General features: G+C 42.2%; 1 protein-coding gene across 1 annotated transcript in view; it reads left to right on the plus strand.

The window, feature by feature from the left end:
- RGS7 (regulator of G protein signaling 7) overlaps positions 1–11,809 on the plus strand; it is a 246,431-nt gene extending 234,622 nt beyond the window's left edge. The window contains exon 17 of the mRNA XM_032102207.1: positions 11,240–11,809. Within this exon, the coding sequence (XP_031958098.1) occupies positions 11,240–11,401 (162 nt within the window). The 3' untranslated portion in view covers positions 11,402–11,809. The remainder of the gene's footprint in view (positions 1–11,239) is intronic.
- Positions 11,810–14,879: the final 3,070 nt, after the last annotated feature.

Genomic DNA, 14,879 nt, shown 5'->3' on the forward strand with positions numbered 1-14,879 from the left:
CTTGAATAGCATCCTCATTTTTCAGACAATCTTTCTCTTTTTCCAAGATCTTTTTTTAATTATTTTTTATTCCACCTGTGCATTATTTGCAGTCCTTTTATCTGCAGGTATAATCTTTTATCCTTATATATGGGTGAAACTGAGGAAGCTTCAGGTCTGGTTCTTTAACACAAACACTTGAATGAGAATGAGTACCATCATCACTATTTGCTGTAAGGGATCTGTATGTGTAAATTGCAAAGAAAAATTGTCCAGATAATAAACTCTGAGAACCTGCTCAAATGCTAGGTGATAGTCCTTATTTACAAGTGTGGACATGGACAGTAAATATCAAACAATATTAAGACAGGACGGTAAATGTTACCTTGTTAGTGGCATTTGCACAATTTTTATTGTACTTTGCTCCCAAAATATATTCTGCTGCATTCACCTTCATTGGCTTTCTTTTTGATTTGACTAGATTTTTAAATCTCTTGTTAGATTCATCACAGATGTCATCTTTCAAAAGGGGTACTATTTCCCACCCTTCCTCTTAACCTGGCAACTGCTCCTTAAGCACAGGTATCACATAAATGAGGCATTTCATTATGCACATTATCTTTTCTATCCACCTTTTTATTTCTTTACCCCTTTCATTTTTAAAAGATGAGTGGCAATGGCATATTTAATGTGACTTACTTTTGTACCTTTTGCTGAGAGGAATGTATAACCCAAAATCTATGAACTTTTTTTGAGTTCATCTCCTTTGATGCACTGTTCTTTAGACAACTTTTCTTTAAGATTCTCTTTTTTCTCTCCTTCTTCCCATCAGTAACATCTTTTTTAGGATTCTCCATTTTTTTTTTTTTTTCCTTTGTTCCTCTGATTCTTGCTCCATTGATCTCTCCTGCATGGTCTTATGGTGCCCACTAATGCTCTTTATACTTACCTTCTCTGTTTTATCCTTCTTGGAACTAAAAAAAATTAGGAAAAACAACACAAAACAGAAAGCATTAAAGGAAAGGCAGGTCAGCGCTAGGGCAGGGGCTGATGTGGATGCACAATGTGCCTCTGACTGTGGCCTGATCTCAAGGGACCATCCTTCTCCTGGCAGTCTGCCTCTCCCCTTCCCCACCCTGTTCCCAGGAGCTCTCCACTCCTACAGCCACTGCTCCCCCAAGGTGAAGGAGAAGGGGCATGGGACAATGTCCTGGGGAGAAGGGTGCCTGTACAGGGGTGCTGTTACACAGCAGGACATCCTTCCTTGCTGGTGAGGAGGTGTCTCTGGAAACCTCAGGAGATGTGAGGGAGATGAGTTATTCCTTTGCTTAGGTGCAGTGAATGGAGGCAGACAAAAGGTGTGGACTCCTCTGGTGCCCGAGACTGATGAAAGAAAGGGGGCGGGTACTCAGGCCATTCACTCCCAGCATTGCAATTTGAAATAAGTAAGGAGCTTGAGCTTCTTCCATGGTAAGAGTGAGGTGTCCACAGAGTGATGCAGAGTGTCTCTCTCTCTTATCAAAGAGAGAGTCTGTGGGAGGCAGGAATGAAGAGTAAAGCCCAAGACTAGGAAATATTCCTAAGTCCTGGTCCATATTGGTCTGGGAGGTAGCTCCAGTGACACCAGTGAACAGGCCTGTGGAAGCTCGTGTTGTGCCTAAATCACAGATAAAATTTTTTGGGGGTGGAGGCACAAATGTGGAATTTCATCGATGGATAGAGTAAACTGCTGAAGATACAGTTCAATTAGATAGACATGCTCAATTAATGAGGGAATTGGTTTCCAGAAAGTTGTTATTAGGGAACTGTTAAGTTTGTAATTCCTAAGTAATTTTGGGTAATTCCATTTCTCCTTTCTCCATCCCTTCTGAAGCAGTTAAGCAACCTTTCTTGACTAGCAAGGTTTTGCCTTATCTCTTCCCTTGATTTTCTTCTCAGCTGTTTTCCTAATCCTTTTCTGCCAGTATTGGAAACCCCAGGTATAAGGGAGTAGCTGAAGCTGCTCTCCCACCAGGGCATTTGTGTGCAGAGCATAATTTTTACTTCCATGTTTATTTTCATCCTGTAATGAGACAATTGAAGTATCAGACTTTCATTTTGTTCCAAAGGGCTTCTTCCCAGTGCAATTCCAGTCGTACAGACCCATATCATCTACTTTTTCTGTATACTTGTGGCATTGGAGAAAAAAAAAGACACCCACAACTAACTAAAAAAACAAACACAGAAGATATGAATTTTAGATATCTCTTCTGCTGCTGGTCAGTGCTAAGTGGAAAAACAGAAAAATACTTTCTCAAACCTCATGGCTGTATTAAAACTGTACTTCGGGATTCCCATCTGCAAGGATCTCTGAGCATCTCCAGACCTTTTGTTGCCTCAGTTGACGTCTCTGTTCTTTTCCTGCCCCAACCTCCAAAGCTTCCTGCCCCAGAGCATACTTCCACTGAAAGCAGAGACGTGAAACCTTTAAGACTGGCTTTAAAATACAGCTACCCTTTGCTCCTAAAGTTGTGCTTGCTAGCTGGATGTCAGTAGTGGAATCTCTTTGATACAGTAGGGTGGGCTAGTAGGGTGGATTTGGTTTTTTTTTTTTTTTGAAAGATGGTTTGTATTTCTTCTGCTTCTTCTCTCACCCAAGACCACAGCATGAGCTGGGAATGCACCTTTGTCTCTAGAAAGATTTTGAAGACAACCTCTTTCCACAAAAAGCATGGACTAGGTGGAGTTACTTTGGTTATTTTGTATCTTTTAATGAGAAAGAAAAAAAGCAAGAGTTTACAGGCCAGAAGACCACAAGGAATATGACACTCAGGAGGGAGTGATAAAAATAACAAAACCAGCTGCTTTTATTTTATATCTAAATAAAGATTTTAAATATGTTGCCCAAATAGCATTGTGGGGGGGAAAAAAAAAAAAAAGAAAAAAGAAAGAAAGAGGAGACAAGAGAGAAGGGAAAACCTTTCCATGCCCAATGTGGTGAAGATGTCTGATGTTGCCTGTAGAAGCTGCATCCTTTTCAGATCCTGACAGTTCCTGCACCAGGATGCCTCCATCATTACTCCTCATTATTGAGGCCTTGCCACCTTGTGCATGTAGCAGCAACTCTACCAGACAAAATCTGTCTGCATTATTCAGCATCAGTCCTTCATGTAACACAGAAATGGCTTCTTTAGGCAACTCCATCCCCTGCACACTCCTATTTTCTGTTTTATAGGTACTGACAGGGCAGGACCAGCATGGCCGTATATCAGCACTGATCTGCTGCACTGCTGCTGCAGTTTCTGCTAAGGAAAAGCTTGCAATCTGAATGGTACTACTATGAATTGTGTAATGCTTACTACAAAAAATATTCATTAGAGAAATTTACTGGATGGGACTATTTTGGTATTCATTATAACCCATTATATGAGAAAACTAAATAGAGCATAAAATCAGAAACAAAGGGAGGAAGTCAAAGCAATTTTCTTTACCATAGTAGAGCAAACTAGTTTGGTGCTATCAAAAGCCTGGTGATTTTTTTCTTTTTTTTCTTCCTTTTTCCTCCCGTAGTCCTGAAGTGGTCATGTACCACTTTTTTCCATTTGACATTTTCAGTTTTCTTTCACGCTGAGTCTTGCTGATCTATGTGCTGACAACTGATCGGCCTTCATCGGAAACAAATAAACCCGGTATTACGCTCCTCCTCTAAACCCTCCGCTGCGGTGATGTTGGAAGTGGCTGGGCAGCAATCGCGAGCTTCCCTCCCAGCACGAGCGCCCCAAAGCCTTGCCGGGTGCGTGCCCTCGGCCGCCGCTCGCTGCCCGCGCTGTCCGCGCCGGGCGGCGGGGCCGGGCCGGGCGGCGGGGCAGCAGTGACACCTCGTGGGTGCGCGCCGGAACCGCGGCCGCGCCGCCCCCAGGCCCCGCGATGCTGTTTCGGCCGGGAAGAGCAGGAGCCCGCGCGGCGCCAGTGCGCAGCGCCTCTGCGGCCGCGCTCACACGGACGCTCCCCGTCCCCTCCCCTGGCCGGGGACAAACGAACCACCTTCTGTCATATCCCAACAGAAAGACCGTGGAAGATTTTTGCCAGGTTACATCAGAGGAGACGGTCTGCTTTTAAGAGGATTCCTGGGAACCAGTGCTGCTGCACTACACAAGTTCCTTCTGGGATGTTGGGGTCTTATCAAGATATAATTGGGTTGTTAGGAATTTCCTTCAGTAGCCAGTGGCACTTGGTTTAAGAAGAAAAAATCAGAGTGCTGTGCAACCAAATATGAAAGTACCCCCAAAGGAAGAAGAAACAGGGACAGCCACGGAGCAAAGCCGTCCACAGACATCAAGGTCTTATTCGACTCTAGAGACATGCAGAGCCTGAGGACTGATGGATTAAGCAGTTCTACTTCTACTAGTATCACCTCCCCAACAAAGACTGCCCCCCTTCCAGCTGGCTGCCCACAGGGAAGGGGAGTGTGGAAGTCATGCATGGAAGCACTGCACGTAGTTGTTCCCGTTTTCCTTCAGGGCAATGAGATGTTGGACCTATGATCTGTAAGCAAACAGGCAGGCCAGAAGGAAACCCATTGCCATCTACTTCTGATTTTAGGGAGAACCTCTTGACAAAGGCCAAAATGTAACTGATCAACAGCTGCCAGACTGCATCAGTATGGTCTGTATTGCTCCTCACGCTTTATTTGTTCTTCATTTGTTCATTTTTGTATCTTGTTAAGAATGAGAAACCAAATCTAAAAGCTGTGCTTGATTTTCCTGGGCTTTCACCAGCACAGCTGCATTGATTTTGGCCTTTTCTCCTCTTCTCCAGAGCCCCTACAGCCTCTGATGGGATTGCTGAGAAAGTCTGACTTTGCGTTTCAACCTTTTTTCATCTCATTTTTTATATATCCCATTTCAGCTTTACCAAAGAACCTGCACTCCGCCTGTGAGGGCCACAGGAAAACCAGGAATAAGCACCCTAATGACTTCAGACACTGAACCATTCTGGGGAGGTTTTTATGTGGAGAATCATGTATGAGGAGGATCTACTCTTCAGTTTTTAAAGCCAGAGGATGAAAGAAATACTTTCTCGCCATTAGTAATAGACAACTAACCTTAATAACATAATGTTTAATGAAAAATACTTTAGGTATTTGTATGTAATATTGTTTTATGTCTGGAGTGGATATTATGGAAAAAAATTGTCCTCGCTTTAGGGGATGGAGAGAAAGTTTGCCTTTACTTGGATATATAACACTACCCTTTGGGATGGTGTCATTTGATAATTCCTGCCACATGTTCTTATGAGTAGGATGTTTTTGTTTCCTTACTGTGTCTCCCCTCAAGTCCTGCTGGGTAATATTTCAGATGGTCACGGTCAGAAAAGGCATGTGACAACTTCCAGATGTTCAAATAATCAAAGCAATCTGCAGATCTAAGGGAGCACACCAACAAACAAATGGAGGATAACTTGAAGAGCTGCAGTCTAGGTGGGGGGTCACATTCAGAGGTGGTGGAGCAGGCTTGAAGGATAGTCTTTTAATATCTGGAGAATTCGCTGATGTCTAGATCATTTGCTAAAAATGAGATAGTCTGATGATGTGGCTGGGCAGGCAGTAAAAATGTAAAACATGGGGTCTGGTTGTGGTTTTCCCACAGCTTGGAGCAGAGCTGGCTTCCCTGGGGAGCGAGGAAGGCTCTCAGAGTGCGGCGTAGCTCTGAGCTGAGCTGGCCTCTGGGCTCCAGCTTGCGTGATGCCTCTGGGACTGAGAAATGTGACCATGCCCTGCTGTCACCCACACCACCGCAGCATCTGGGGCTACATCCTTGCTGAGCTGGTGGTGCCTGAGATAGGGCTGTATTCAACAGAGAGGAGAGGGCACATCTCAGCTCAGAGAAACATGTGCTTCTGTTTTGCTCCTACCTGGCTTTTATAGGCACCTGTTTGGGTACTGGTAGCTAGTTCTAAGCTCAGTTTGGGGAGCCCTTAATCAAAGCCCTTCATCACCCCAGGTGATTTTTGTTAGTCCATCCTCCCAGCTTTATAGAAACGGACAAGACAATTGAAAATGTGCAGTGGGACAGAGCATTCCTCTTTGGAAACGTAAAACCATTCATCATCAAGATTAAAAAGCTCATATTAGTCACTGGCAACCTGGTATTTGTAGAGGTGAATGAGCATGACTGTGGTGCAGTGTGCGTGGAGCAGCAAGGAACAGCGGGATGGAGGATACACATTGCTTCTGTGACACAGACTGAACAGTCCTGTCTCTGGTCACAGGAGGAACAAAGTTCCTTCCTCACAGGATCCTACAGCAAGTTTCCTGGTGCCTTTTTGTACGCTGGCATTTGATGTCTCAGTGCCTGCACTGCTGGCGCATCCTTTGAAACAGATGTTCTCTGCATCTGCCCACTCTGTGTGCAACTGGCACAGCTCTGCTGGAAGACTGCTTTCCAAATCCTTCCAGTGATGGAAAGGGGTGGGCAGTATTACTGCTATTATTTCTACTACTACTAATTTGTTTGGAAACACTGCTGGCTCAAAACCTGGCTCAGCTGCTGATGAAGAAGGGAAGATCTGCTCATGTCGAGAGAGCTACTAGAGCTTTGAAATACAGGCTGATGCTTTTGAAGTGTAACTATTTGGGACATTGCTACCAACTGCTCTTTCCCCTTGGTAATAAGCCTTTATATGACTTTTCATGCAATCCTATATGGGTCTTTTGCTGCTTGGGAGGTAATGGTGTAGCATGCTAGCAAACTTGGTTCCACTCTAGGAAAAGGAGCTGCTTTTGTCAGTTGGGTTCTCCATATGGCATTCCTCAAACACCTGGAGAATTTCTGACAAAATTAGTCTTTGGTTTTGTGCAAAGAATACCTTTGTATGTACATGGAAGGGGAAAGTCCAATACAGTGCTCTCCTGGAGAATCAGACCATGGTGCCTGTGTACTTGGAGGGGCCTGAGCCTGAGGAGGGTGTTGGTAGCAGTGGCGGGGCCCTGGGAGAGACACACCACAACACAGGCAAACACACAAAAGTGAGGAGGATGCTGCAATGCACGAGAGCACTAGTGCCTGAATGTGCTGCAGGAAAGCGGTGGCCATGAAGAATTAGGTCTGGATTGTATGACAGATATTTATTGTGATGGCTCCTCTCTGTCCTGATCCATGTTTGTAAGACTGAGCTAACAAGGTCGTCTTATGTAGTAAACTCTGAAAATTTTGGAGGCCTGTGTTCTTCTACTAGCTGGCGCATTGACAGCACATGCTTCCATCATTTATAATGTTGTTGTCAAGGCTGCAAGCTCTTTGCCCATGTCCACAGGGAAAGTTATAATTATGTATGTATGGTAAATTAAAAATGGAAACCATTCATTGCACTGGAAGCCAACTCAAAAAGGACAGCTGGGGAGAAGTGATAAGGGAAATAAAACTACTACAAACCAGAAAACTGTGGGAGAAACAAACTAAGTGGTCTGTATCTACTAACCACCCATCTGTCGGTCATCCACCAATCTCTCTAACTAGATACGTATTTGAATGTTACTATTTAAAAAACGGGCAAGGGAGGAACATGGGGAGGTCTGGCTGGGGCAAGAGGAAAGTGGCTGAAGGACCTTTTTACTGGCTGGTAAATTCATGCCTTGTCCCCCTTCAAGATTTCATAGTTTAGAAAGAATTTCAGTTTGCTCTTCAAAAGATGCGTCAGTCTGTTCTGGATTAAGAAGACAATATGCCTTCCACATTTACTCCCCCTGCAAAGACTGATTTTTGGAGGATTTACTAGTCATTGCATTTCAGACACATTTCTTAACAAGTTGGCTTTCTTTGTGGTTAAACTTTGACTCTGTCCTTCCTGAATCCTGTAAGGCTCACTATGTGGTGTTGGTCCTTTCATGGTCATTACTGATTCATACTCACTGCACTCATCGTGCTCTACTAAAATTGTTTTGTCAGGGTAAAAATTGCAAATTAAAATATTCTCTCAGAGGCAGGACCCCAAATATAATTTCGTAACAAAAATTCCCCAATTGTTTCCAAACAAGTTAAAACTGAACGTAAATCTTTCTTTTACTACCAGATGTGATCTTCCCAAGGCTTCAGACATGAATAATCTCTCAGAATTTTCCAGCTATTTCAATACCCTATGCATCCTGAAACCAGCCTATGTCCCTACCACCTATTCAGGAAAATTTGCAAACAAGGCCAATGCCTGACATTTTTACCCATTAAAATCAATTGTCATACATATTTTAATTTAATTTCTCAGTTTTCATTTCCTTGCATTGCTTGTTTGCAGCTGAATCTCCATTTCCCCCCTTTTTAATGGGAACGCAGGAAGTTCCCTCTATTTTCCTTTCTCTGCCTTTTCTTTCTTTAGAGTGTCTTGTCCCTTTCCCTTATTTTAATAGCCATCATTCTCTGTTGACTGCAGATCTTGGCTATATCCTGATAAAGTCAACAGAAAGGTTTTCCCTGGAATTTTAGACGTGTTTCCATATTGGTTTTTCTTTCCACTCCTCTCCTTTTTATTCTTGATGCCTGGCTGGCCGATTTAAACAAACATTTTCAGAACAACTTGTGCTCGGCTGACTAAACTGGTAAATAATGGATAAATATAGTTTCAATTGGGAACAGCTTTCTGGCAAAGGATGGAGAACAGCACTAAAGAAGAATTTTTCTCACCTTGAGTCGTGGGACCTGGTTGGTTAAATTAAAACCATTTACTTAACCTGCGTGTACAACACAAACATCAGAGATACCCTTTACTTTTACTGATCCTTTGTGCTGCCTACAGTACCCTTGCTGTTGTGAAACGCAAATAGACCAGGTTTCTTTCTTTCTTTGAATCAAAAGCAGCACAAACCTAATTTATATATTTAAACAATGGCCCAGGCTTATTTTTTCAGTCATTCTTTTTTCCCCCACCACCCAGAAAGTTCTGTCATAAGCTTCAAGCTTCAACGTGTAATGATAGAATTATAAATTCCTTGATGTCCGAAGGTTGGCTACCTCCCATCATAACTCAATCTTGCTGCTACACATTACTGTTTTCTTATCAAAGTGCACTTCACTGAGCATACAAAAGGGATGTTGCTATGTTTGTTAAGATGATAATTTGCATGTTTGCTATGAAGCATACGGAGGACTTTTATGAATATTTTTATATGTATTTATTCATACAGAGGGGCTAGAAATCTAAATATTACAGTGCTTTTGATATATATAGAGAAAATAAAAACCTAATTCACAATAGTAAGTCATTGTATTTTGAATTTTTATTGTAATAAATTATAGCAATAGTTCACACAACCCAGCTATTATCTCAGATTGTCTCTCTGCAGAATCACAAAAACAATCTGAGTCATCCTGACTTGATTCATGTTCAGTTCCTGTTTGGGAAGACTTCCCTCACCATCAGGCCGCCTGGTAGCATTTTTTTTTTCTGTGAAAGCTCAAATTCTGTACAACAGTCCCACAGCCTATGGTGGGTTCTGCAGCATGAATCATGGAAATATGCATCCTTGCTTGTTTGCAGCTGGTTGCTTTTGCCGAATTCCATGTGGAAGGAGAGCTATGCAATTTTTTCCTACATGATATGTGTCTTTTTAGCACTCTGATGGGAATGGATTAATAGAGACTTACCAAACATATCAAAAGACGCTCAGCATTTCAAAGAGGGAAAAGAAGTGGAGTTGACATGCAGAGCCAAGGCTGAGTATCAACCATTTTCAGAAAGAAAGTGAATTTGTCTTTACGCATAAAGCAAGGCATAAGAGAGTTGTTTCTCTTTTTCTCCCAGGGTCCTCTTCATGGCCTGTCACTAAATTCTTGTGAAACTTTTATTTATATTTGCTGTGGCTTTCATTTCACCTACATATGTTATATGAATGGTACATGCAGAAGATATTTTAATTAGTTCATGGAGCTGATTAATTAGTAACTGCTGCTCTTACCCGAAAAGCATTACAGGAGCAGAGAAGATTACTTGCCCTTGCTACCCTTCCTTCATTTGAGAGAGACCTCTCTGAGCTGAAAATGCAGCATGGAATCTTTATATAATACCTTAGACATTAAGTGAATAATAATGTGTGACTTCAGGGAAATGAAGATACACAGAGTAACAATGACACTGGCTAATATTTCTGCAGTTGAACAGTTCAGCAGTGAGTGTCCTTGCTTCTGACAGTGTTCTGCAAAAATATAGTACAAATTTTACTATTAATAATAAAAACACAAAATTGTCACTTAAAGCCTTACAATGACTACAAAGATTACCAGATTCCTCTATCTTAAATGAGGATTGAAGGAACTTTAGAGGCAGAAATTTGAAGAGTTTGGCCATTTGATGTTGTATGATTGAGCAATAGTCATTTATCCGGTGGGCAAAAGTGAAGTCAGGTGCAGAGCAACAAGTTGTAGGGGCTATATGTGCTGTGGGAAGCATGCTTCACCAGGGGGTAGTGGGATTAAACTGGATATGCTGGTTCACATCCAGGGCATTAGCTGGGTGTCAGCTCCAGGAACAAAACTGGTCAGAAACTAATGTAACCCCTGGGAATACGCATTTTTGGCATGGAGGCCTGATTTCCTCTGTATGTGTGTTGAGCTCTGAAGCACAGAGTTTGCTTCATGCGCTCTTAAAGATTGCTCTGAGACCAACCAAAAGGCTGGAAAGTGTCTTCGGATAAAGTGGTAGATGTGCAATCATTTAAGCATGCCAAGAAAAAGTTTAAGGATTTTGGTTATAGATGGTAAGTATTTACTTCAGGACTAATGCTCTTCCCATCCAGCAAGTAAAGATATAAAAAGATCTGGTGGCTGGAGCTGGACAAATGCACAGGATGAAAAGGCTACACATTTCCTCAAGGAAATACATAGCTACTGGTATGGTTTGCAAGAGGTTATTGTGGCTTTTCTACCATTAGCAATTTTTAAATCGAGAATAGATGTTGTTGGGTTTTTTTAATCTAAGAGATTTACTCAAGTTTTCACTGGATCAAATTCAAGGATGTTCTGTATCCTAAATTATGTGGTTAGGTGACCACACAGTGACTCCTGGTTTTATAATCTGAAAATCCTTTTTCTCTGACAAATAGGGCTGGAGGAGCTTTTACTGTGATTGATGACTTGGATTCATGGATGTGCACTGTGTTTACTGGGGTCAGCACTCACCTTGCTTCCTTCTGAACCAGCTTAGCACTGACTGTCCAGGCTGCAGAGCTGCACTAAGCAGACCTGTCCTGCCTAGCCCAAGGATGCTCCTTTTTCACTTATTTCTCTCCTCCCAGGCTGGAAACCCACATTCCTTTTTCCGAGGAGCCAGGAGCCACCTTGAACCGGGGAACTTCTGTAGCGCTTTGAGAGTAACCATTCACAAAGACCTTACAGCTCTGAACTACAGCACGCACAAAGAACACTTTTTTTCTAGCAACTACAAAATGCTGCAATAAGCTTTGCTCCAATGAAACCTCTATTAGTGGTAGTGGAGCTTTGTATGTTAGTGACCAAGGATTTGACTGTCAGGTAATTGCGATTCCATGTTCTTTCCAGAACAACTTGCATTATTTAAGAAGAAAATCAAACTCCAATCAAGCTGTTCAGAGGTTTTGAAATATTCAGATGCAGAGCTCCAAGCTTTAGCCTTTGGGGTACAGCGCAAAATGCTGCTAAGCAGGCAATAAGCTCAGGATTTATTGTGGTGACCGAACTTATAAATACAGAAAGTTCACAGAAAAGCCTGCTCTTGTGAACTTTCAACCAGCATTTGCAAACTAAGAAGCCATAGATTACTTATAAATAAATGGATGCCTACCTGTCCAAATGTTTAATAAAGATACTATGTGAGAAGCATGAAACAAGTCATTTTCCTCTGCAGTAACAATATATTTCTTCTATTGTATACAGGACAGTCACAATAGCAGTTTAAATCTTTTGAAGCGTCTGTGTTCAGAAGATGATACTTTGACAGCAATTATACCCAAAATACAGGTATTAGAATGGGAATTTTCAGGTCAGATGAGACTAAAATTTGGTAATGACTGAATTGTCTTTGTTATTGATATATATGCACCATTTAAATAAGACCTTGATACTGAAAGGTAAACTGAACTGTGCAATATGATCCAGTAAAACTTGCTTTTATAAATGCTCTTTGTACCCTGGAAGACATGGGAACAGTGATACTGTTGATTTTCAAAGGTTAGATCACCTGTTTTCGGTTAGTTTAGCTAATGGAGTGTGCTTGGCCTGGAAAGGAGAACACTATTTGGCCAGAGTTGCAATGTACCCTTACACTTGCCTGCTCCCTACATGTGCTCTCTCTGGCTCCCGTGCAAAGTACTGAGCAACTGCACATGAGTTACATCTACACCAGCACAATAATGGTGATTTTCATTTCCTGGTTGCTCCCAGAGGCATGAACACAACCTCCAGCCCCAGGCTGACACTTACTACCTATTGCTGGCACAGCTGGCTCCAGTTCTGGAAGTCTGGTAGGATGGGTTGAAAGTACTGTTTCTTCCATATGCACTCATGTTCCAATTGCAGCTCAAATATATTGAAGACGTTTTTTCTCTCTAAATGTATCTTCACATATCTGCATTTCAGATTTATGCTGTTGCCAATTCACTTTACATTTTGCATTATACCAAATGCCTACTTTAACTGTTGATATTTGGGCTCGACAAGGATAGGAGGGAAGTGAGGAGAGGGAAGAGACTAAAATGACTTGTGGGTGTATTAGTAGCATTTCTAAACTTGGGTTTAGGTCTACTGAATCTTTGGCAGCACAATTTCAGTCTCAGAACTGGAGTGGTGGGTGCCTATCAAGATTGAGCAGTTCCCAGGTTGGGAGCCCATTCTGTCCCGCTGGCACTAACCACACTTGGAGCACGAGGTCTGCTGTTCTGTAAGCACAAGTCTGCTCACTGACCTTGTTTACATCTTTTCACTAAAGCACATACAGAGAAAATGCTTCTTTTGAGTCTAGCTCCTTCATCCTGAGAGGATGCAAAGATGCCTGTTCTTGCAGCCAAAGAGCTCACAAAGCCTTGCATTTTTGGAAGAGGTAAGTGACAGAGGAGATGGATCTGCAAAGGTAAGAAGGACCATTCCTCAGAGCTAGAAATTACAGCACAACTCTTGTTAGTTCCCAAGCTCCACCTTTATGGATTACAGTGGAGAACCTCTTCCACACTAAATGCTGCTTTACTGCTGCTATCTGTATCAGGCAAGAAGATTCTACAGTACTTACAAGACACCACTTGCCAAAGGTTCCACTCCATAGGATGCTATTAGAATAGCAGAAGGTGAAGCCAGATGATGGAAAACACATTTGTCAAGGGTTTGGTGTGACAGACATCCATTCCTGAGCTCTCATGTGCTGTAATTTCTGTTTTACATTCCTACACAGGGTTTTGTAACAGTGAGAGGAAGTGGTCAATCCTTTCAAATTTGAGAGAGCTGTGCTGGCACTGATTTCTGTGGCTGCAGTCCTGTGTCAAGAGATTATTTGTGCTGGCAGAGTGAGTTCAATACATGTCTACATTCTTGATACTTGAATCTCAAAAACTTCACTGGAAGAGATGCCAGTAAACTGTTATTTTCTCTAAGTACCAGTTCTCCATAGATGTAGTCATAGTAACACATTGTTGCTAACATTTGTGCTAACACTGGCCAGCAAGGGTTGAAATCTTAGCCCTGTTGAAATCTTTGGTAAAGACTTGGCTGAGAAGTGCAAATAGGTTTCCGCACAAAAATAAAAGTATGGAAGGAAAAAATAGAGTTCTGTGTAATAATGGTAAAATGTTTTTGATTTTCAACATCCTGGATGTCAATGTTCTTACTCTATAAAAAGTTCAAATTTGTTTGTGCTACAAGGAACCCCCAACAAAAGTTCACTCCTCATTTCCATATCTACCTTCAAAACAGAAATCCTGTCAGGACTGTGTTTTAACCCAGATGGTGGCAGAACTACAGCCCAGCTAGATACCAGACAGCCTAATTGGGCTGATGGGACAAGTCATATGCCAACTGAATTCCTTCTGGCGAACACAGGGATTTCGTTCATGTTCTTAAAAGCTGCTGATGTCCCAGAAGGTACCCAGCCTTTGGACAGAAAGTTTCATCTTTGCAGAGGTGATCTAGCAAGTGCCCTGCGCTAATCTAAACAAGTTTGTTCCTTGGTTTTAACTGATTTTGGAAGCCAGCTCTGTAAAACAAATAGCTGTGGCACCAAATATCTAAACCATGAAAACCACGGTGGAGCATCAGGTCCTTGACCTGTAAGCCATAAGAAATTCCAGGTTAAATGTTCCTTAAAGCTGAGCTGCTCATGCCTCGTCTTTTTGGTGACCATAGGAATTACTATTAGCATGTTGCACAAAGATTAAAAAATGCTATCAAAAATTAAGTGAGATTTTTCACTTCTAGGCTCTTTACCTCTTTCCTTTTAGAATTACCTTTTATTTATTCGTGATGGTGATTTATTTAAGTTGCTCTTCGCTGATGTGCCCAAAAACGTGGGCAGCGTGAGCAGCAGGAGAAACAGCAGATGGCAGCACCAAGCTGCTGGATCGGGGCTATCAGCGCAAACGGGAGGGAATCACGAACCGAGATGAACGAAAGTTCCTGAGTTTGCTTTGAGATGTCCTTCTTTTCTCCCGTTCCTTTGGATTTGTTTTGTTTTCTTCTGGTTTTCCTACTCCCTATTGAAAAAAAAAAAAAAAAAAAACCGAGAAAAAGAACAGCAGATGAGGAAAGTTGCTATGTCGGGTCATCCTGTATTGATTTAGTAGAAGATGGTAAGACCTGACGTGACCTGCTGAATAGATGACACGAGGTTACGGCCTAGCCTACCAGCACTTCACGTCGTATTAAACACTCCACAGGGGCAACATCTGGAGGGTTAAACAACTGCTGGGTAATGCA

The sequence above is a fragment of the Corvus moneduloides genome, chromosome 3, assembly GCF_009650955.1.
Source record: "Corvus moneduloides isolate bCorMon1 chromosome 3, bCorMon1.pri, whole genome shotgun sequence".
In the NCBI taxonomy this organism is placed as follows: Eukaryota; Metazoa; Chordata; class Aves; order Passeriformes; family Corvidae; genus Corvus; species Corvus moneduloides.